Source organism: Heteronotia binoei, chromosome 5 (genome assembly GCF_032191835.1).
Source record: "Heteronotia binoei isolate CCM8104 ecotype False Entrance Well chromosome 5, APGP_CSIRO_Hbin_v1, whole genome shotgun sequence".
Lineage (NCBI taxonomy): Eukaryota > Metazoa > Chordata > Lepidosauria > Squamata > Gekkonidae > Heteronotia > Heteronotia binoei.
In genome coordinates this window covers 26,267,304-26,287,806 of record NC_083227.1, presented here as the reverse complement: position 1 = coordinate 26,287,806, position 20,503 = coordinate 26,267,304, and the positions used below count along the sequence as shown (strand labels likewise).

General features: G+C 45.6%; 1 protein-coding gene across 2 annotated transcripts in view; it reads right to left on the bottom strand.

The window, feature by feature from the left end:
* Nucleotides 1-20,113, bottom strand: part of LOC132571228 (zinc finger protein 345-like) — a 279,214-nt gene extending 259,101 nt beyond the window's left edge. Inside the window, exons 1-5 of one of the 2 annotated variants that reach the window (XM_060237955.1) lie at nt 19,645-20,113; nt 19,290-19,404; nt 18,437-18,507; nt 18,098-18,224; nt 8,513-11,295 (exon numbers count right to left, since the gene is read on the bottom strand). In XM_060237955.1, the coding sequence (XP_060093938.1) occupies nt 9,497-11,295; nt 18,098-18,224; nt 18,437-18,507; nt 19,290-19,404; nt 19,645-20,067 (2,535 nt within the window). In that variant the 5' untranslated portion in view covers nt 20,068-20,113 and the 3' untranslated portion in view covers nt 8,513-9,496. Of the gene's footprint in view, nt 1-8,512; nt 11,296-18,097; nt 18,225-18,436; nt 18,508-19,289; nt 19,405-19,644 lie in introns of those variants that run through there. The other variant, XM_060237956.1, reaches the window with a different exon arrangement.
* Between the last annotated feature and the right edge of the window lie 390 nt (nt 20,114-20,503).

The following is a 20,503-nucleotide window of genomic DNA, read 5'->3' as shown; positions in this document are numbered from 1 at the left end:
AAGGTACAAACAGGTATAAGAGAAGACCTGCATGGTTAACAAACAAAGTAATGGAAGCTGTAAAAGGTAAGAAGGACTCCTTTAAGCGGTGGAAAGCTAGTCCAAGTGAAATTAATAAAAGGGAACACAGGCAATGGCAAATCAAATGCAAGACTGTGATCAGGCATGCAAAAAGGGACTATGAGGAGCATATTGCAAAAACATAAAGACCAACAATAAAAATTTCTTCAAATATATTAGAAGCAGGAAACCAGCCAGGGAGGCAGTGGGGCCTTTGGATGACCAAGGGGTCAAAAGATTACTGAAGGAGGATAGGGAAATGGCTGAGAAGCTTATTGAATTTTTTGCCTCCGTCTTCACTGTGGAAGATGAAAAGTGTTTGCCTGCTCTGGAACCATTTCTGTTGGAAGGGGTGTTGAAAGACCTGAGCCAGATTGAGGTGACAAGAGAGGAGGTCCTACAACTGATGGACGAATTAAAAACTAATGTCACCAGGTCCGGATGGCAAACATCCAAGAGTTCTGAAAGAACTCAAAGTTGAACTTGTGGATCTCCTGACAAAAATATGTAATCTTTCATTGAAATCTGCCTCCGTTCCTGTGGACTGGAAGGTAGCAAATGTCACCCCCATCTTTAAAAAGGGTTCCAGAGGAGATCCGGGTAACTACAGGCCAGTCAGTCTGACTTCAGCTCAGATAAAATACATACCACAAGTTAGGAAAGGCACAAACAGGTATAAGAAGAGGCCAGCATGGTTAACAAACAAAGTAATGCAAGCTGTAAAAGGTAAGAAGGACTCCTTTAAGCGGTGGAAAACCAGTCCAAGTGAGATTAATAAAAGGGAACACAGGCAGTGGCAAATCAAATGCAAGACTGTGATCAGGCAGGCAAAAAGGGACTATGAGGAGCATATTGCAAAAAACATAAAGACCAACAATAAAAATTTCTTCAAATATATTAGAAGTAGGAAACCAGCCAGGGAAGCAGTGGGGCCCTTGGATGACCATGGGGTAAAAGGATTACTGAAGGAGGATGGGGAAATGGCTGAGAAGCTGAATGCATTTTTTGCCTCCGTCTTCACCGTGGAAGATGAGAAGTGTTTGCCCGCCCCAGAACCACTAATATTGGAAGGGGTGTTGAAAGACCTGAGTCAGATTGAGGTGACAAAAGAGGAGGTCCTACAACTAATAGACAAATTAAAAACTAATAAGTCACCGGGTCCGGATGGCATACATCCGAGAGTTCTGAAAGAACTCAAAGTTGAACTTGTGGATCTTCTAACAAAAATCTGTAATCTTTCATTGAAATCTGCCTCCGTTCCTGAGGACTGGAAGGTAGCAAATGTCACCCCCATCTTTAAAAAGGGTTCCAGAGGAGATCTGGGAAATTACAGGCCAGTCAGTCTGACTTCAATACCGGGAAAGTTGGTAGAAACCATTATCAAGGACAGAATGAGTAGGCACATTGATGAACACAGGTTATTGAGGAAGACTCAGCATGGGTTCTGCAAGGGAAGATCTTGCCTCACTAACCTGTTACATTTCTTTGAGGGGGTGAACAAACATGTGGACAAAGGAGACCCGATAGATGTTGTTTACCTTGACTTCCAGAAAGCTTTTGATAAAGTTCCTCATCAAAGACTCCTTAGAAAGCTTGAGAGTCATGGAGTAAAAGGACAGGTCCTCTTGTGGATCAAAAACTGGCTGAGTAATAGGAAGCAGAGAGTGAGTATAAATGGGCAGTCTTCGCAGTGGAGGACGGTAAGCAGTGGGGTGCCGCAGGGATCGTTACTGGGTCCCATCCTCTTTAACTTGTTCATAAATGATTTAGAGTTGGGAGTGAGCAGTGAAGTGGCCAAATTTGCGGATGACACTAAATTGTTCAGGGTGGTGAGAACCAGAGAGGATTGTGAGGAACTCCAAAGGGATCTGTTGAGGCTGGGTGAGTGGGCGTCAACGTGGCAGATGCGGTTCAATGTGGCCAAGTGCAAAGTAATGCACATTGGGGCCAAGAATCCCAGCTACAAATACAAGTTGATGGGGTGTGAACTGGCAGAGACAGACCAAGAGAGAGATCTTGGGGTCATGGTAGATAATTCACTGAAAATGTCAAGACAGTGTGCGTTTGCAATAAAAAAGGCCAACGCCATGCTGGGAATTATTAGGAAGGGAATTGAAAACAAATCAGCCAGTATCATAATGCCTCTGTATAAATCGATGGTGCGGTCTCATTTGGAGTACTGTGTGCAGTTCTGGTCGCCGCACCTCAAAAAGGATATTATAGCATTGGAGAACGTTCAGAAAAGGGCAACTAAAATGATTAAAGGGCTGGAACACCTTCCCTATGAAGAAAGGTTGAAACGCTTAGGGCTCTTTAGCTTGGAGAAACGTCGACTGAGGGGTGACATGATAGAAGTTTACAAGATAATGCATGGGATGGAGAAAGTAGAGAAAGAAGTACTTTTCTCCCTTTCTCACAATACAAGAACTCATGGGCATTCGATGAAATTGCTGAGCAGACAGGTTAAAACGGATAAAAGGAAGTACTTCTTCACCCAAAGGGTGATTAACATGTGGAATTCACTGCCACAGGAGGTGGTGGCGTCCACAAGCATAGCCACCTTCAAGAAGGGGTTAGATAAAAATATGGAGCAGAGGTCCATCAGTGGCTATTAGCCACAGTGTGTGTGTGTGTGTGTGTGTGTGTGTGTGTGTGTATATATATATATATATATATATATATATATAAATTAATAGGAAGCAGAGAGTGAGTATAAATGGGCAGTCTTCGCAGTGGAAGACGGTAAGCAGTGGAGTGCCGCAGGGCTCAGTACTGGGTCCCAAGCTCTTTAACTTGTTCATTAATGATTTGGGGTTGAGAGTGAGCAATGAAGTGGCCAAGTTTGCAGATGACACTAAATTCTTCAGGGTGGTAAGAACCAAAGAGGATTGTGAGGAACTCCAAAGGGATTTGTTGAGGCTGGGTGAGTGGGCGTCAATGTGGCAGATGAGGTTCAATATGGCCAAGTGCAAAGCAATGCACATTGGGGCCAAGAATCCCAGCTGCAAATACAAGTTGATGGGGTGTGAACTGGCAGAGACTGACCAAGAGAGAGATCTTGGGGTCGTGGTAGATAACTCACTGAAAATGTCAAGACAGTGTGCGATTGCAATAAAAAAAGGCTAACGCCATGCTGGGTATTATTAGGAAGGGAATTGAAAATTATCATAATGCCCCTGTATAAATCGATGGTGCGGTCTCATTTGGAGTACTGTGTGCAATTCTGGTCACCGCACCTCAAAAAGGATATTATAGCATTGGAGAAAGTGCAGAAAAGGGCAACTAGAATTATTACAGGTTTGGAACACTTTCCCTATGAAGAAAGGTTAAAAAGCTTGGGGCTCTTTAGCTTGGAGAAACGTCGACTGCGGGGTGACATGATAGAGGTTTACAAGATTATGCATGGGATGGAGAAGGTAGAGAAAGAAGTACTTTTCTCCCTTTCTCACAATACAAGAACTCATGGGCATTCAATGAAATTGCTGAAAAGTTGGGTTAGAACAAATAAAAGGAAGTACTTCTTCACCCAAAGAGTGATTAACATGTGGAATTCACTGCCACAGGAGGTGGTGGCGACTACAAGCATAGCCAGCTTCAAGAGCGGGTTAGATAAAAATATGGAGCAGAGGTCCATCAGTGGCTGTTAGCCACAGTGTGTGTGTGTGTGCGTGTGTGTGTGTGTGCGTGTGCGTATGTGTATGTGTATATATATATATATATATATATATATATATATATATATATATATATATATATATATATATATGATGGAGCAGTGCCTGCAAAAGGCAGAGATGTTCTGCTAGGGTTAGGCATTTGGTGGAAGACAGCGATGGTTTCCATATGCCTGGCATTCATGACTGTTGCCTCCCCCACCTCTGCAAGGCAGTGGCACAACTGGAATTTTTAGAACAGTCTAGAAACCAAATTTTATCAAGAAACAAGTTTCCAGCATTCCTTGTCTACCAATTGTTGATCAACATGTGGGAGGAAGTGAGTCATTTTCATTCTTTGTTGAAAGTTCAGCAAAACTGGACAGTTCAAATGAGAATTCTTCCTTCTCCCTCAGGCTGTGCAGCCTTTTGCAACCAAGTTTTTTTTTGGGGGGGGGGGGCTACAAGGGTACACCAGGCAAGTTCACTCAAATTGTAACTTATTTAATGTGGTAATAAAGCAGCACATGTATTACTTTATCATAAATCTTTTTTTCTTTTGTATTTTGATAACAATTTCAATAGAATTGTTTTTCCTTTGTAATCCTCTGTATTTTATGTTAATCATTTTAAAACATTATTCTGAGAAGGGGTTTGTAGGTTCGCCAGAGTGCCGAAGAAGTCCTTGGAACAGAAGGGTTTAAGTACTGCTGTGAGAGAGGCATATCCCTGCCTTGGAAGGAGAAAAGCAGTTGACAAGAAACCAAGGTAGAGGAGTTGGACAGGGAGACACGGAGATCTCCCAACCGCAAAGTGGGGTCTGGTATCCCCTCGTCTGATGAAGTGTGCTTAGAAAGCACACAAAAGCTTACATTCTAAATAAGGCTTGGTTGGTCTTAAAGGTACCACTTGACTCCTGATTTGTTCTTTAACAAATTTAGTGTAGTGGGGAAATGGCCCTGATGTGAATGGAACCTGGAAAACTGTGTGAGCAAACGGGCTTTCCCAGAAGATTCCAAATCAATTTTAGGAAATATTGCAGCAAAATTGAGGAGAGGGAGCACAATTTGGGGATGAGTTCATGTGACTGCTCCAAGAATCCACCTTTGCAGAAGCAGTCTGAGAGCAGTCCAGGACTGCCTTAGAGACCAAGAAGAAACCTGGACTCAAATCTAGCTGATCTACTGAAAACACAGCGACTCTGTGAAACTGCCTAAGAAATATTTGCCCAGTGGAAATTCACCCTTTATGAGGCTGAGTCAGTGGCACCTTTAAGACCAACCAAGTTTAATTCTGGGTATCAGCTTTCATGTGTGTGCACACTTCTTCAGCTTATAGCCAGAATTCAACTTTGTTGGTCCTAAAGGTATCACTGGACTCAAACTTTGTTCTATAGCTTCAGATCAACAACTACGCATTTGAAACAATGAGAGACTGGGTTGTAAAAAGCAATCCTGCAGTGCCCTCTACTGGCAGACACTATGTCCTGGAAACAAATTTTTAAATTTTCCAAATTTACACTTGTCAGTCCGGAAAAGATGTTTTTTGGCGCTAAAGTAGGAGGGGCGGGGGGGGGGGAGTGCGGTGTTTACTAGGAACAACAAAGATATACAAGTTCCTATTTTATTTGAATCAGTTGCACAAATATGTTCCTGACGTAAAAGCTGTGGCATAATTCTGATGGTTGGCTGGAAATCTAGCCTAGTGGTCCTGGTTGAACAGCAGCCCAAGTAGGGTTGTCAGGTCCAATTCAAGAAATATCTGGGGACTTTGGGGGTGGAGCCAGGAGCAAGGTTGTGCAAGCAAATTGAACTCCAAAGATAGTTCTGGCCATCACATTTAAAAGAACTGCACACCTTTTATATGCCTTCATTAGAAATAATGAAGGATAGGGGCATCTTCTTTTGGGGCTCACAGAATTGGACTCCCTGGCAGGACTGGGTTAGCAATTAGGCTAGGTAGGCACTGGCTTATGGGCCCCCATGCCTCAGGCTGGCTCTCCCCCCTGCTTGCAGCCCTCCCAGCATGCACGCGCAGCCAGCAACTAAGCCGCTTTTTGCCTGACTTGCCGGGTGTGGCTGTTTCTGGCATTGTCACCAAGTTTGCCTCTCCCTGCCTTTCTCCTGTCCCACAGCTTTGTCAAAGGGGCTTTTGAGAAGGTGTCTGAAGGCTGCAGCAGGGGCCATGAGCAGCGGGGTGGGTGCTCCAACTCTGAGATAATTTGTGAGGGCTCCCCCAAGATTTTGACTGCCTAGGGGCCACTACAGGGTTTAATCCGGCACTGCCCCCTGGTCCAATCCTTTTGAAACTTGGAAGGTATTTTAAGAAGAGGCATCAGATGCTATGCTGCAAATTTAAGAACATAAGAGAAGTCATGTTGGATTAGGCCAATGGCCATCCAGTCCAAGACTTTGTGTCACACAATGTCCAAAAAACCAGATGCCCTGAGGAGGTCTATCAGTGGGGCCAGGACACTAGAAGCCCTCCCACTGTTCCCCCCCTCCAAGCACCAAGAATACAGAACATCACTGCCCCAGACAGTGCCTCTATCTCAAAAACACACACACACCACAAGCTCCAGATACCCACGGATGAATTCTCCATTATATCCTATGGGAATCAGTCTCCATAGGGAATAATGGAATGCCCAGCAGTATGTCCAGGTCAGTATTGCCTACGCTGACTGGCAGCAGCTCTCCAGGGCCTCAGGCTGAGATCTTTCCGATCACCTACTGCTCAGTCCTTTTAACTTGAGATGCTAGGGATTGAGCCTGCGTCCCTCTGCATGCCAAGCAGAGGCTCTACCACTGAGCCAGAGCTTCTCACAAGTTTCCCTCTCAGAACTGGGCAAAAGGCACCCTCCCAAAGGGGCTGGTAATCAGGACACGTGAGTATCACCACACACGCAGCCCTGCCTGAAGCTGTCTTGAAGTGGAAACAGTGAGGAGAGGGGAGCCCCACCCCACCAGAAAGCGGTCATCTGTATTTCTCTCAAAGCCTCCCAGGAAAGAAAATTGGCCGAATCTCCAAGAATTTCTAAGCGGGAGGTGGCAACCCTCTCCAATAGGCACACTTTTTCCACGGTGGTTTGCCATTGCCTTCCCCAGTCATCTGCACTTTACCCCCAGCAAGCTGGGTACTCATTTTACCGACCTTGGAAGGATGGAAGGCTGAGCCAACCTGGAGCTGGCTACCTGAACCCAGCTTCCACCAGGATCGAACTCAAGTCATGAGCAGGACTGCAGTACTGCAGCTTACCATTCTGTGCCACGGGGCTCCTGGCTCTATTATTACTGTTGCGTAAATTCTCTGATCTATCTATAACCTCTACAAAATGCTGTCGGCTCCATATTTTGGTTTAAACCCAATGGTTCCATAGTTTTAAGGGTATGAATCCAGTAACTCTCCCTACATAAAAGATGCTTGCGTATATCCATTTGAACATATGGGTGTGGTTCAAATTTTTCCAAAACCAAAAAAGAAAAATCATTAGGAGAATGTTTGGCCATAGCAAAATGTGGCAGAGAGGAGCATCGAGGTGCTGGATCCTAATGCACGACCTATGCTCACAGATCCTGGTGCGTACTGCCCTCATGGAAGAGCCTACGTACAATTTGGAACAGCCACATTTTATTAAATAAATATTTTTTTAAATGGTAAGTCCATGTACTTAGTTTCTTTCTGAATGGGTGTTCCAAATTCTATGTAGGCTCTTCCATGGGGGCAATACGCACCAGGATTTTGCCAGCCAAATTCAAAAGCCTTTTGCATCCATTTGGAGAAGATGTTAAGGCCTGACTGGCTTCCAATATTAACACTGAATCGTAATAAGAATCTGATAGCTTTGAAGACAATAGAAATACTGCTGAGAAAGACTTGTGATGAAATGAGCCTACATCTAAGTGCTCATTGGATGAACTTTTCTTTGCAATCTTGTAAAGTCGAACTTTACAAGATCACAGTGCTTTTTTGTATTTGTTTTAACAGGAGCAGCCAGGTCTAGTTAGGTTATGCCAGTCAGGTGGCATCAAGTCAACCAGAGGGTGCTGCCAGGTCTAGAGTAGGAGGAGGCTGAAGATATCCTGGTATCACAACTGAACTCCAAATGACAGATCTCTTTCCCCTTGGAGAGAATAACTACTTTGGAGGGTGGACTCTATGGCATTATATTTTCCCTCTCCAAAGTCTGGCTTCTGTAGACTCCACCACAAAATCTCCAGGAATGTCCTACCAACCTGGAACTGGAAGCCCTAGTCAGGACTGGCACCCTCAAAGGCCAAAATAGGCCTGGAAAGGGCCTCCTCTCCCAGCCTTTTACTGACAGAATCAAGCGTGGGTGTAGGGTTGCCAGGTCCAACTCAGAAAAAAGCTGGAGACTTTGGGGGTGGAGCCAGAAGACTTTTCCATTCCCCCCCCCCAAAAAAAATAAAAAAAAAATACAGCAACACCATTCCCCAGAATACAGTCTTCATTTCCCCAACCCTGCCTCACCCCCGGCCATGAAACTCACCTATAGCAAATTTCTAGCACCCATTGTATTTCTCCCCACAACGGGCCTTATTATTAGTTTATGATAAAGTAATATATGTGCTTCTTTATTACTACATTAAATAACAACAACTGGAACTTGAGTGAACTTGCCTGGTGTAGCCTTGTAGCCCCCATACCCAACTTGGCTGCAAAAGGCTGCACAGCCTTATGGAAAGGTAAGAATTTTCATTTGAAATATCCAGTTTTGCAGAACATTTAACAAAGAACGAAAATGACTCACTTCCTATCATGTGTTGATCAACAAACAATTGGAGACACGGAATACTGGAAATTTATTTGTTCATTAAATTCGGTTTCTAGACCATCCTCCCCTTTAAACAGGTCTCAGGGCAATATAAAACAGTAAAACAATCATAATATATTAATGAATTAATATATTAAAACATTAAAAAACACTACTGGTTTAACTGCAATGTTGGAAGATACTGTAGTTGCGGCGGCTGGGTGGCTGACACAGATTAATAACCAGCTCCCTGCCAAGTTGGAACTTGTTTCATAAAATCTAAGGGACTGACTTTGAAGAAGACGACGACTGCAGATTTATACCCTGCCCTTCTCTCTTAATCAGAGACTCAGAGCGGCTTACAATCTCCCATATCGTCTCCCCCCACAACAGACACCTTGTGAGGTGGGTGGGACTGAGAGGGCTCTCACAGCAGCTGCTCTTTCAAGGACAACTCCTGGGATAGCTATGGCTAACCCAAGGCCATTCCAGCAGTTGCAAGTGGAGGAGTGGGGAATCAAACCCAGTTCTCCCAGATAAGAGTCTGCACATTTAACCACTACACCAAACTGGAGATAAACCCATTCCTTGTCAAGGAGGGGATCTCTGTGAAGTAATTCACATGCTGGAGGAAATGTACAAATGCTTGGAATGTGGAATGAACTTCTCAGATTGAACCCAATATAACACCCATTTGTGAATGCACATTGAAAAGGCAGCAGAGTCAATCTCCTATGGATCTGACATAAACGTCACTGTTGGGCTGGGCCATGCATGCCCTAAAATATAACACGAGATACCAGAGATAAACTTTATAAAATTGATTTCAGATGCCAAATGGGAAACAGGCTTGATTGGATTAGGTGTAATAAGCAGAGGGATAGTAGGCAAGGAGACATCAGCACTAGCAATGAGACAGGAAACCTAGGTCTCAATTTGGTACAGGAGGATTCGGTCCAGGAGGATGAAAAGAATAAATGGAAATAAGTCTGAAAAAGTGAGGAATGACTCATGAAAGCTCAAGTGTGTGGGTTCTTTTATGCTGCATGAGATTGCCACTTTGACTGAATCTCTTTCCACACTCTGAGCATTCAAAAGGTTTCTCACCACTGTGGGTTCTTAGATGCTTTTGAAGGTCATAACTCTGAATGAATCTCTTCCCACACTCTGAGCATTCAATAGGTTTCTTCCCAGTATGGGTTCTCTGATGCCGTTGAAGATGAAAAATCCGCCTGAATCTCTTTCCACACTCTGAACATTCAAAAGGTTTCTCCCCTGTGTGGACTTGAAGGTGTATTTGAAAGTTACCTGTGTCACTGAATCTCTTTCCACACTCTGAGCATTCAAAAAGTTTCTCCCCTGTATGGGTTCTTTGATGCCGCTGGAGATGGGCACTCTGACTGAATCTCTTTCCACATTCTGAGCATTCAAAAGGCTTATCCCCTGTGTGGGTTCTTTGATGCCGTTGAAGATGGCCATTTTGACTGAATCTCTTTCCACACTCTGAACACTCAAAAGGTTTCTCTCCTGTGTGGACTTGTAGGTGCATTTGAAGGTTACCTCTGACACTAAATCTCTTTCCACACTCTGAGCATTCAAAAGGTTTTTCCCCAGTGTGGGTTCTCTGATGAACTTGAAGATGGCAGATCTGACTGAATCTCTTTCCACACTCCGAACATTCAAAAGGTTTCTCTCCTGTGTGAACCTGTAGGTGCTTTTGTAGGTTACCTGGGTCACTGTACCTCTTTCCACACACTGAGCATTCAAAAGGTTTCTCCCCTGTGTGGGTTCTTTGATGCTGTTGAAGATGGGCACTCTGACTGAATCTCTTTCCACATTCTGAGCACTGAAAAAGTTTCTCCCCTGTGTGGGTTCTTTGATGCCGTTGAAGGTGGCCACACTGACTGAATCTCTTTCCACACTCCGAACATTCAAAAGATTTTTCACCACTGTGGATTCTTAGGTGCTGCTGAAGGTCATAACTCTGACTGTATTTCTTCTCACACTCTGAGCATTCAAAAGGTTTCTCCCCTGTGTAAGTTCTTAGATGTAATTGGAGTTGGCCACTCTGACTGAATACCTTTCCACACTCTAAGCATTCAAAAGGCTTCTCACCTGTATGAGTTCTTAGATGTTGTTGTAGATTGGAATTGAAACTAAATGTCTTGCCACAATCTGAACATGCAAAAGGTTTCACGCCTGTGTGTATTCTTTGGTGCACAAGGAGCTGTGATCTGTACTTAAAGTGCCTTCCACATCGAAAGCATTTAAATGCCTTCATTATAATACTCCTTGGGAAATGTAGATTTTTCTGTCGTCCATCAGAGGATGTAATTCCACTCTCTGAACAGATCAATGGCTTCTCTCCGGAATGAATGCCTTTAATAAAGTCTGATTCCTCTGAGAAACCCTTGCTACAGTCTGAGAAACAATAATGTTTCTCTCCTGCATGTGTTCTTAGATATCTAATTATTTCTGCTCCACACTCCTGATATTGATGGATCTTCTTTCCACTGTATGTTCGCATATGGGTATTATATTGAGTTTGATCTGAGAAGTTCATTCCACACTCCAAGCACTTATACATTTCCTCCACCATCTGAATTAATTCACGGAAATCTCCCCCCTGGCAAGGAATGAGTTCAGACCTCTTCTGGATTGTGTGGCTTCCTTTCTGCCTCAAGAATCTTCCTTTCTGCCTCAAGGGTCTGCCTTGATTCTTGAAGTTTCCCCTCAAGTCTTCATTCCTGACTTCATTTGGAGATAGATGATGCAGTTCATCTTCCTCCTCATTCTTCTTATCATCCCCTGTTGGAAAAAAGAGAAAGATCCTTTTAGCACCCGCACAAGGTGATGTGATTTGCACTTGAAATTCCATCCACACTCAAAGAATTTCAGGGGCTTGTCCCTAATGAACATTGAAATGTACAATAATATACACATTAGAAGAAGTTTCCTGTCTGCGTGTGCGGTCCATCTCTTAAGCCTCTCCATTCTTAGCTTTTTCCAAAGAGAACTGCTGGGATTCCCTAAGGATCTCCACAACATTTGCTACTGGAATACAGAAAGAGGTCCAATCAGCACCTAAGCAAGAAGCCACAAGTGTTCACAAGTGTTAATTTCCTTTGGTAGAACTTCAAACGTTTGATACAGGGGGAAGAAAGCCAGGACTTCATCAAGTGATCCCCACAATTCAAAGAGTACCCCCATGGGTTTTGGAAGGGATATCAGCTGTTTGGGGAGGGAGGGATTTAAGAAGTCCGTGTGACGACTGAAGAGAATAGCTGATGACTCTTTTGCCTAGTTCAGCCTGGCTATTCTAAAATAATGCCCCCCATTCCCCAGAATATCCAGTGTTAAAGGATACCACAACCCATCAAGACCCACTGTCAGACATTGTAACTTACCTTTATTCCTATAGTAGATAGATATGCTTGCTTGACATGACTAACTCCATTTTGTAGACTGTTATACCCTATGCTTTTCTACTAACTCTGGGAACAGAAACTTGCATTTCAAACAAGAGCAATTGTTAATTGCAAGGGAGGAATTTCTCACTTGGTACAAAGAATATCGGGGGGCCTTTGAAGCTAGCAGGCCCCAAGGTAACCAGCAGGGTTCCTTCCCTGAGAAAGAGATAAGGGAGTATGGGAAGCGTCAACTGTCTCTTAGAGTGTGAGAATGGTTTTATTGTTATGCCTCCGTTTACTGTACAAAAGCACAAGGCTTGGCCTTGGAAAGTAACAAACTCAATCTGCTTCTATACCAGACCGCTTGTTCTCAAATAAATGGATTAATTTTGAAACAAAATGATTCGTTCTTGTTTGAAGTTCCAACGTCTGACACCCACAGCTGAGGCCAGGCCCAGATGGGGTTTCTGAGCTTCCAGATTTCAGATCCAAGGCCTCCTTCCCTCCTAACCCAGTGGGCTTTATAATTCTAACAAACTAAGAGTTGCCAAAATGGAGAGCATAAACCCACCATTCCTGTTCCTTTGACATGATCATGAAAGATACCCACTCACAGCCAGGTAATTTTGGAAGGAAATACTCTCTTTTCCTGAAAATCTCTCCAGCCTTTGTGTGTCTCCACCCTAGTCTCTTTTACACTGGGTGGAGGGAGACAGAAAGTGATCCTTTTTCATGTGGGAAAGGAATCCAAGGAAGAGGACAAATTCTTCTGAAAGGATGGAAATATGGTTGAGATCAATGCCCACAATCCAGAGCATTGATCCAGAGGGGGGGAGGGTGAGTGAATCCATACCAGAGCACAGTCAGAGTGGATGGCTGGAATCCCATTCAGGGGAAAGGGGTGTATTGTTAAGTTTGGCAACTAAAAAATCTGGATCTGATCTGATGTCATGGGACTCCCCCTTCACTGGGGACCTTTGGGATCCCTGTACACTTGCAAACCTTAGCATGGGCCTATCAATGAAAAACGGAGTCTGGATCAAACTGATATCAAAATGGCAATGAGTCACACTGAGAGTGTTTAATAATAATAATAATAATAATAATAATAAATTTATTCTTATATCCCGCCCTCCCCCGCCGAAGCGGGCTCAGGGCGGCTCACATGACATGGTTTATACCATGTCATGTGAGCCGTGAAAGAAATGTGAAAGATATATATGGAGGGAGTCCATCAAAGGGCCTTTCCTCCAAGGACATAAGGGGTTCCCTCCCCAATCATCTGGCCTGAATGAAGGCCCAAATAATAAATACAATGAAAATTGGCCAGCCCTAGTCATTACTTCCATTTCTTAGGTCAGGGGTGGCCAATGGTAGCTCTACAAATAAAAGGACAGTAAAAGGACAGGTCGTCTTGTGAATCAAAAACTGGCTAATTAATAGGAAGCAGAGAGTGAGTATAAATGGGCAGTCTTCGTAGTGGAGGACGGTAAGCAGTGGAGTGCCGCAGGGCTCAGTACTGGGTCCCATAACTTGTTCATAAATGATTTAGAGTTGGGAGTGAGCAGTGAAGTGGCCAAGTTTGCAGATGACACTAAATTGTTCAGGGTGGTGAGAACCAGAAAGGATTGTTGAGGCTGGATGAGTGGGCGTCAACATGGATCTGTTGAGGCTGGGTGAGTGGGTGTCAACACGGCAGATGAGGTTCAATGTAGCCAAGTGCAAAGTAATGCACATTGGGGCCAAGAATCCCAGCTACAAATACAAGTTGATGGGGTGTGAACTGGCAGAGACTGACCAAGAGAGAGATCTTGGGGTTGTGGTAGATAACTCACTGAAAATGTCAAGACACTGTGTGATTGCAATAAAAAAGGCCAACGCCATGCTGGGAATTATTAGGAAGGGAATTGAAAACAAATCAGCCAGTATCATAATGCCCCTGTATAAATCGATGGTGCAGAATCATTTGGAATATCGTGTGCAATTCTGGTCACCGCACCTCAAAAAGGCTATTATAGCACTGGAAAAAATGCAGAAAAGGGCAACTAGAATGGTTAAAGGTTTGGAACACTTTCCCTATGAAGAAAGGTTGAAACGCTTGGGGCTCTTTAGCTTGGAGAAATGTTGACCGCGGGGTGACATGATAGAGGTTTACAGGATTATGCATGGGATGGAGAAGGTAGAGAAGGAAGTACTTTTCTTCCTTTCTCACAATATAAGAACTCGTGGGCATTCAATGAAATTGCTGAGGAGTCGGGTTAGAATGGATAAAAGGAGGTACTTCTTCACCCAAAGGGTGATTAACATGTGGAATTCACTGCCACAGGAGGTGGTGGCGGCTACAAGCATAGCCAGCTTCAAGAGGGGGTTAGATAAAAATATGGAGCAGAGGTCCATCAGTGGCTATTAGCCACAGAGTGTGTGTGTGTGTGTGTATATATAAAAAAATTTTGGCCACTGTGTGACACAGAGTGTTGGACTGGATGGGCCATTGGCCTGATCCAACATGGCTTCTCTTAAGTTCTTATGTTCCAGATGTTTTTTGCCTACAACTCCCATCAGCCCCAGCAATTGGTCATGCTGGCTGGGGTTGATGGGAGTTGTAGGCAAAAACATCTGGATAGCTACCGTTGGCCACCCTGTCTTAGGTGCTAGACAGGAAGATTTCTCCCTCTATTCCAGCACATACTCAGCCATCTACTTGACTATCTAAACCAGGGGTGTCAAACATGCGACCCAGGGGCCAGATAAGGCCCCCAGAGGGCTCCTATCAGGCCCATGAGCAACTCACTGTTTTCTTCTTCTTTCTCCCTCTCTTGCTTCCTTCTGCATCACAGCTTGCTTTGCCAGGCTTGCACAATCAAGCTACAGAGCAAATCTTCTATTTTCTCCATTGGCTAACCAGCACAAGAAAGCAACTTGTGTACAAAAGCTCACAATATCCAGCCATTTTATGTTTTCCTCTAGGTCTTAGGCTCAAAGCACTGACCATGAGATTTTTGTAATTTCAATAAATCAAAAGTATGTTTGCAACTTACAGATACACACCTGAACAACACCTGAACAGCATACTCAACACAGACATTGTCTCCAGATTTTGATGCAAGAAGTGTCAGTTATTAGAGACTGTTAAATAAACAAAATATTGCAATATTTTATGCTAATATTTTAATTGTATTTTTAAAGGGGTTTTTCTTTTAAAAATCTTTAACAGTGTCTGTCTGAGTCCTTTATAAAGTTTACATCTCTGCTACCTGGCATTACATTTTATAACATACATGGCCTGGCCCCAAAGGTCTCATTTATGTGAGATTCGGCTCTCATGAGTTCAACACCTCGATCTAAACTGTCAGTCTCTCAAAAGGAACATTTCTCGTTGATACTTTTACCTGTAATGCAAAAGAAGACACACTCCCTCCACAATGCACACACACACACACACACACACAAAACCCCTTTCAAATTGGCTTATCTCCAAAGAGATGGACTTTTCATCACTCCCACATTCCAATGCCAACATCTTTTCTCCCAGGGCCGGATTAACAATTAGGCAAATGAGGCACTTGCCTATGGGCCCCTATGCTTTTAGGGGCCCCAAGCCACCTTTCCCCCCACCCCAGTTTCCCCCCTGTGGCTAGTTTGCCTCTTCCTCCGTAGGCCCCTTCCCCTCAGCTTGCTTGCCTCGCCTCCTCCCCCGCATCGCTTCCCCCTTTGTCTGCCCGCCCCCTCCCTCATTGTTCCTTCCCTGTTCGTCCGCTTCCCTCTTCACCTGACCCCTCTCCGTTGTTTTCTTTTCTGCCCACCTGCCCCGCCTCCTCCCCATCTGCTGGCCCCACCCCAGGGAAACCCATCTCTGGAGCGAGAAAACTGCTTCTGTGCTCGCTGGGCTTGCAAGGCACTTTCAGCGGAGAGGAAAGCAAAGTCATTGCAAAACTCTGTCTGGGCTCTGGTTGAGTGGCGGGCAGCGAGCACAGGACACTTTCCCCCCCAAGCAGAAATCCAAATTGCCTACAGCAAAAAAAAGAAAGCCAGCCAGGCAAGCCGGCTCCCTCAGGCTCGCCTGCCCTTCAGCAGCTCTTCAGCCCCTCTTCTGCATCTGGCAGCGCCAGGCCAGCCAACATTTTAACTCCTGGGGGGAGCTGGGGGCTGCTTTTGCTGCAGGCTCAGCCCCTTAGCCAGAAATTTCTGGCTGGGGGTGCCCAGGGCATACATTTTGGGGGGGGGCATGGAGGCTTGGCTGCTTTTTCCAGTGGCCAGCTGCCTGGCCCCAGCTGACTCGCTCTCACGCTCTTGAAGGTGGGAAGAGCCTGGAGGAAGTGGCAGCAGCGAAAATGGGGCCACGGGGAGAGCAGGGGAGGCAGGGAAGAGCCTGGGGAGAGCAGCAGTGGGGAAAATGGGGCTGCGTGGAAAGCGGGGGAGGCAGGGAAGAGCCCGGGGGGAGCAGCAGCGGCAAAAATGGGGCTGCGGGGAGATCGGGGGGAAACAGGGGAGAGCCCGGGGAAAGTGCCAGCAGGGAAATGGGGCCGTGGGAAAAGAGGGGAGGCAGGGAAGAGCCCCGGGGGAGCAGCAGTGGCAAAAATGGGGCTGCGGGGAGAGGGGGGAGGCAAGGAAGAGCCTGGGGAGAGCGACAGCAGCGAAAATGGGGCTGCGGGGAGAGTGAGGGAGTCAGGGAAGAGCCTGGGAACAGTGGCAGTGGGGAAAATGGGGCCACAGGGATAACGGGGGAGGCAGGGAAGAGCCCGTGGAGAGCGGCCGCAGTGAAAACAGGGCTGTGGGGAGACTGGAGGAGGCAGAATGGGGTGGGAAGAGCCTTGGGAGAGTGGTGGCATGAAAATGGGGGAATGCCTTTTTAGCCACTGGTTCCTGCCAGCTGACACAGGAGTCCCGTAGCACAGAGTTTTAAAGCTGCAGTACTGCAGTCCTAAGCTCTGCTCATGACCTGAGTTCAATCCCCGGCAGAAGCTAGGTTTTCAGGTAGCCGGCTTGAGGTTGACTCAGCCTTCTATCCTTCCGAGGTTGGTAAAATGAGTACTCAGTTTGCTGGGTGGAAAGTGTAGATGACTGGGGAAGGCAATGGCAAACCACCCCATAAAAAGTCTGCCGTGAAAATGTGAAAGCAACGTCACCCTAGAGTCGGAAATGACTAGTACTTGCACAGGGGACCTTTCCTTTCTTTTCCTGTGAAAGCAAATGTCACTCTAGAGTCGGAAACGACTGGTGCTTGCACAGTGGACCTTTCCTTCCTTTTCCTGCCGGCTGCAGTAGGAGGCGCAGGCAGCGAGGCGGGTGCTCCAACTCGGAGATAATTTGCAAGGGGTGCCCCAAGATTTCGACTGCCTAGGGGCCTCCACAGGGTTTAATCCGGCCCTGTTTTCTCCTCCTTCATCTTAGCAGAAATGTCTAAAAAATTATCCCTCAGTCCATCCAATCTGTAGCAGGTTTTGAACCCCAGGCTGTCACCCCAACCGTATGCTTGGCTTCTCTACTTTTCCATCCTATTCTGCTGTGCTTCTCCAGAGCTGTATCCAGGAGCGCAAGCTTGTATGTCTTTGATTCTTCCCTTTTATTTTATCCCCTAGTAGCAGGAAGTTTGTGAGGAAATGTGTTTAAATGTGTTTGCACTTCACATGTGCATTTACTACCTTTCTGTAGAGCCTCTTATCTTCATTTGTCTGACCTCACCTGGTGGTTCTTCTGTTAACTTAATAAATCTATTTTCTTGTTTAAGAAGCTGATACCCTTCATTTCCTCTGAGTGCTGGTCTGTATGTCGGTCTTGGTAGACTTAGGCTTATGATCTCAGGAATCACTAACCTACAATACATATATTTTCTCTTTGCTACCAGAAGGACACTCCCTAATTACAGAGGTGGACCTGCATGAGTGATTTGGGTAACAGGCTCCTTTCTGAGGGCCTCTCAGCCCCTCTTGGGCTCTAGGCCAGGACACCCATTCTGGCTCAGGTGGTGGCCACAGCACTGGCCTCAGTAGCCCCTGAGACAGCCAGGCAGGTTGGGTTGCTCTCCCAGACTATGCTGAATGACACTTTCACCTTCCCTCCAAGTCCTCAAGACCCCCAGTAAGGGACAAGTCGTGGGGTAAGTCTGAAAACTGTGCATTTGAATGCAATATTTTAATTCATGCCTCATATCAATGGCAACAATTGGCACTATGAAATTGGCATCTATGAAAGACCCTTACCCAGAAAGGCCACATTCCCATAGTTCTCCAGCATGACTTCCCTGTAGAGAGCTCTTTGGTCTGGATTCAGGAGGGCCCACTCTGCCACAGTGAAATGCACAGCTACCTCCTCAAAGGAAAAGGGATGCTGGAAGAAAAAGCAGATTCCCTCATCAGAGAGTATGCCAGGCAGACAAGGCACACTGGGAGGGGGCTATTGGGGTAGGGGGCGCAGGATGCAGAGCTTGTCATGGGCAAAGGGAGTGGCACTCAGAGCCTCTTCCCCTCGGACACCTTAGCAAAAGCCCCCCTGTGAAGGGGGGGGAGGAAACCAGGTAGTTCCCTGCTCAACTCCTCTACCTGGACTGGAGGTGCAGCAGCTGTTCCCACACCTCTGCCAAGACAATGCGTGAACACCACCTGTCCACTGTCTGTGATAGAGAAAAAGAAGGAAGAAAGATTGTTAGTGTAGTCTCCCTTGTTTGTTTGCTTGTTTGAATCTTGCTTCATGCACTCTCCTTCCCAGGGCTGTGAAATCTTGCCATAGCCACACTCCACAAAATTTGCTACGATTTTTAGTAAAGTTGTGGGAGGGGCAGAAAAGAAGTGCCAGGTACTCTGAAAACCAATGCATGACTTTGGCATATATGAAAACTTCAAGGTAATATTGATGGGTTTCCAGAGTGTTTGCTGATGCACTAACATCACATCCAGTCATGTGCCACCTCCAAACATCATGAGGTGCCCAGTTAAAGGCTGACATCCATAGCCCACTACCCTCTTTCTGACTGTGGCCCATCAGGTGTTCTTGTAGAGCCTTTAAGCACGGGTACAGAAGGCAAATGCTGGCCAGTAGCAATGCATACTCAGTGGTATGCTGCCCCAGAACAGGGAGGTTCCATTCATTTGCCATGGCTAACAGCTGTGCCCAGATTGGTCTACCTTTCCTTTTTTGAGCTGCTCTGAGTCCTACTAATGGAAGGAAGGGGACATAGGAACATTTTAGTAAATGTGACTAAGAATGGAATTTACTTCTATGATTCTGTCTAATCTCCTTTCAAGGGAGTAGTCATCACTATATCCTATAGCAATGAACCCCAGAACTTAACTTTGTGTTGCCAGCAGAGATATTTCCTTTTTCTCCTTTCCCAAACCTTCTACCCAACATCTTCACTGTGTGCCCTAATCCCATATGGCCACAAAACAGCCTTACCACATGAGAGGGCATCTTGGGCATGCTCCTGGGCCTGAGCCCTCTGCTCTTCCTCCAAAGGAGAGCCCTCCTCCTCAGAGAAGTTTGCTTCCATCTTCACTGATATTACCCACATCTGAAAGAGCAGAAAAGGAGATGAGAAAGAGAAGGATTGGAACAGGTCAAGGAAATGGATTCTTCCCATTTATAGACAGCTCAACCCTGCAGCAACTGGCTTAGTTGGTTCAACCATGGGGCAAGAAATCAGAGTTGGGTTTTCTTCCCAACCAAGTGAATTCTCTAGAGGCAGAAATACCTAACCTGGAAGCTTTAGCATGAAGTTGTGACTTGAACTAAGTAAAGGAAACTCCCTCACCTGCTCTGCCTGCCTCTTCTCCTCCGCCTGACTCAAGAGGAAACCTTCAGCCAGGGCCACCGCCTGGGAACTGGTCTCCGGCCCACATTCCCTGACCCAGGACTGCATTTCCTGGGGCATGATAGTCAGGAACTGCTCCAGGATCACCAGGTCCAGAATCTGCTTCTTGGTGTGTCTCTTTGGCTCTAGCCAGCGGTTGCAAAGTCCATAGAGCTGGCTGCAAACTTCTCGGGGTCCACCAACCTCATGGTAGCAGAACTGCCGGAAGCATCGGTTGCATGCATCTGCAGTCATCGTATCCTGAATTGTGGTCTCTGGCACAATTCTTTCCCAAAATTCAACATCACTCCCTGTTTGGACGGGATGGAGACCTTTTCTTGATCTCTTGCCAATTCCAGGTCCTTCTGCATCCTCCTCTTCCATCTCCTTCCCCTGCGTAACTTCCAACTGTGGAAAGATATGCTTAGTCACGTGGCTATGGAGAGAGAGAGAGAAGAAAACGTATGAATAAGGCAGAATGAAAAAAAAAGGGAGAATGGTGCTAAATCACTACCCCTGGCCAAAAGATGCATAATTATTGCCCTGGTTAAACAGATGGAATGTTCTTGTTTAGTTTGTGGATTAGGATTATTGTCAGTGCACTATATTACCTATCAAGCTGTTTTAGGTATGCTTGTTTGGTTCTTCAGGAAAGTGAACCCTCTTTTCTTGCCCTTTAAAAACCTGTTGCGAATGGTATGAACTCACCCTCTTATTTCTGGGGATCAGTCTGTCTAGGGGCTACATATCAAAGTTAACTGGAGCCTGGGAGAAAGTGGCTGGAAAGGCTTAACCATTTCAGTTTTCTCCTCAATAGTTG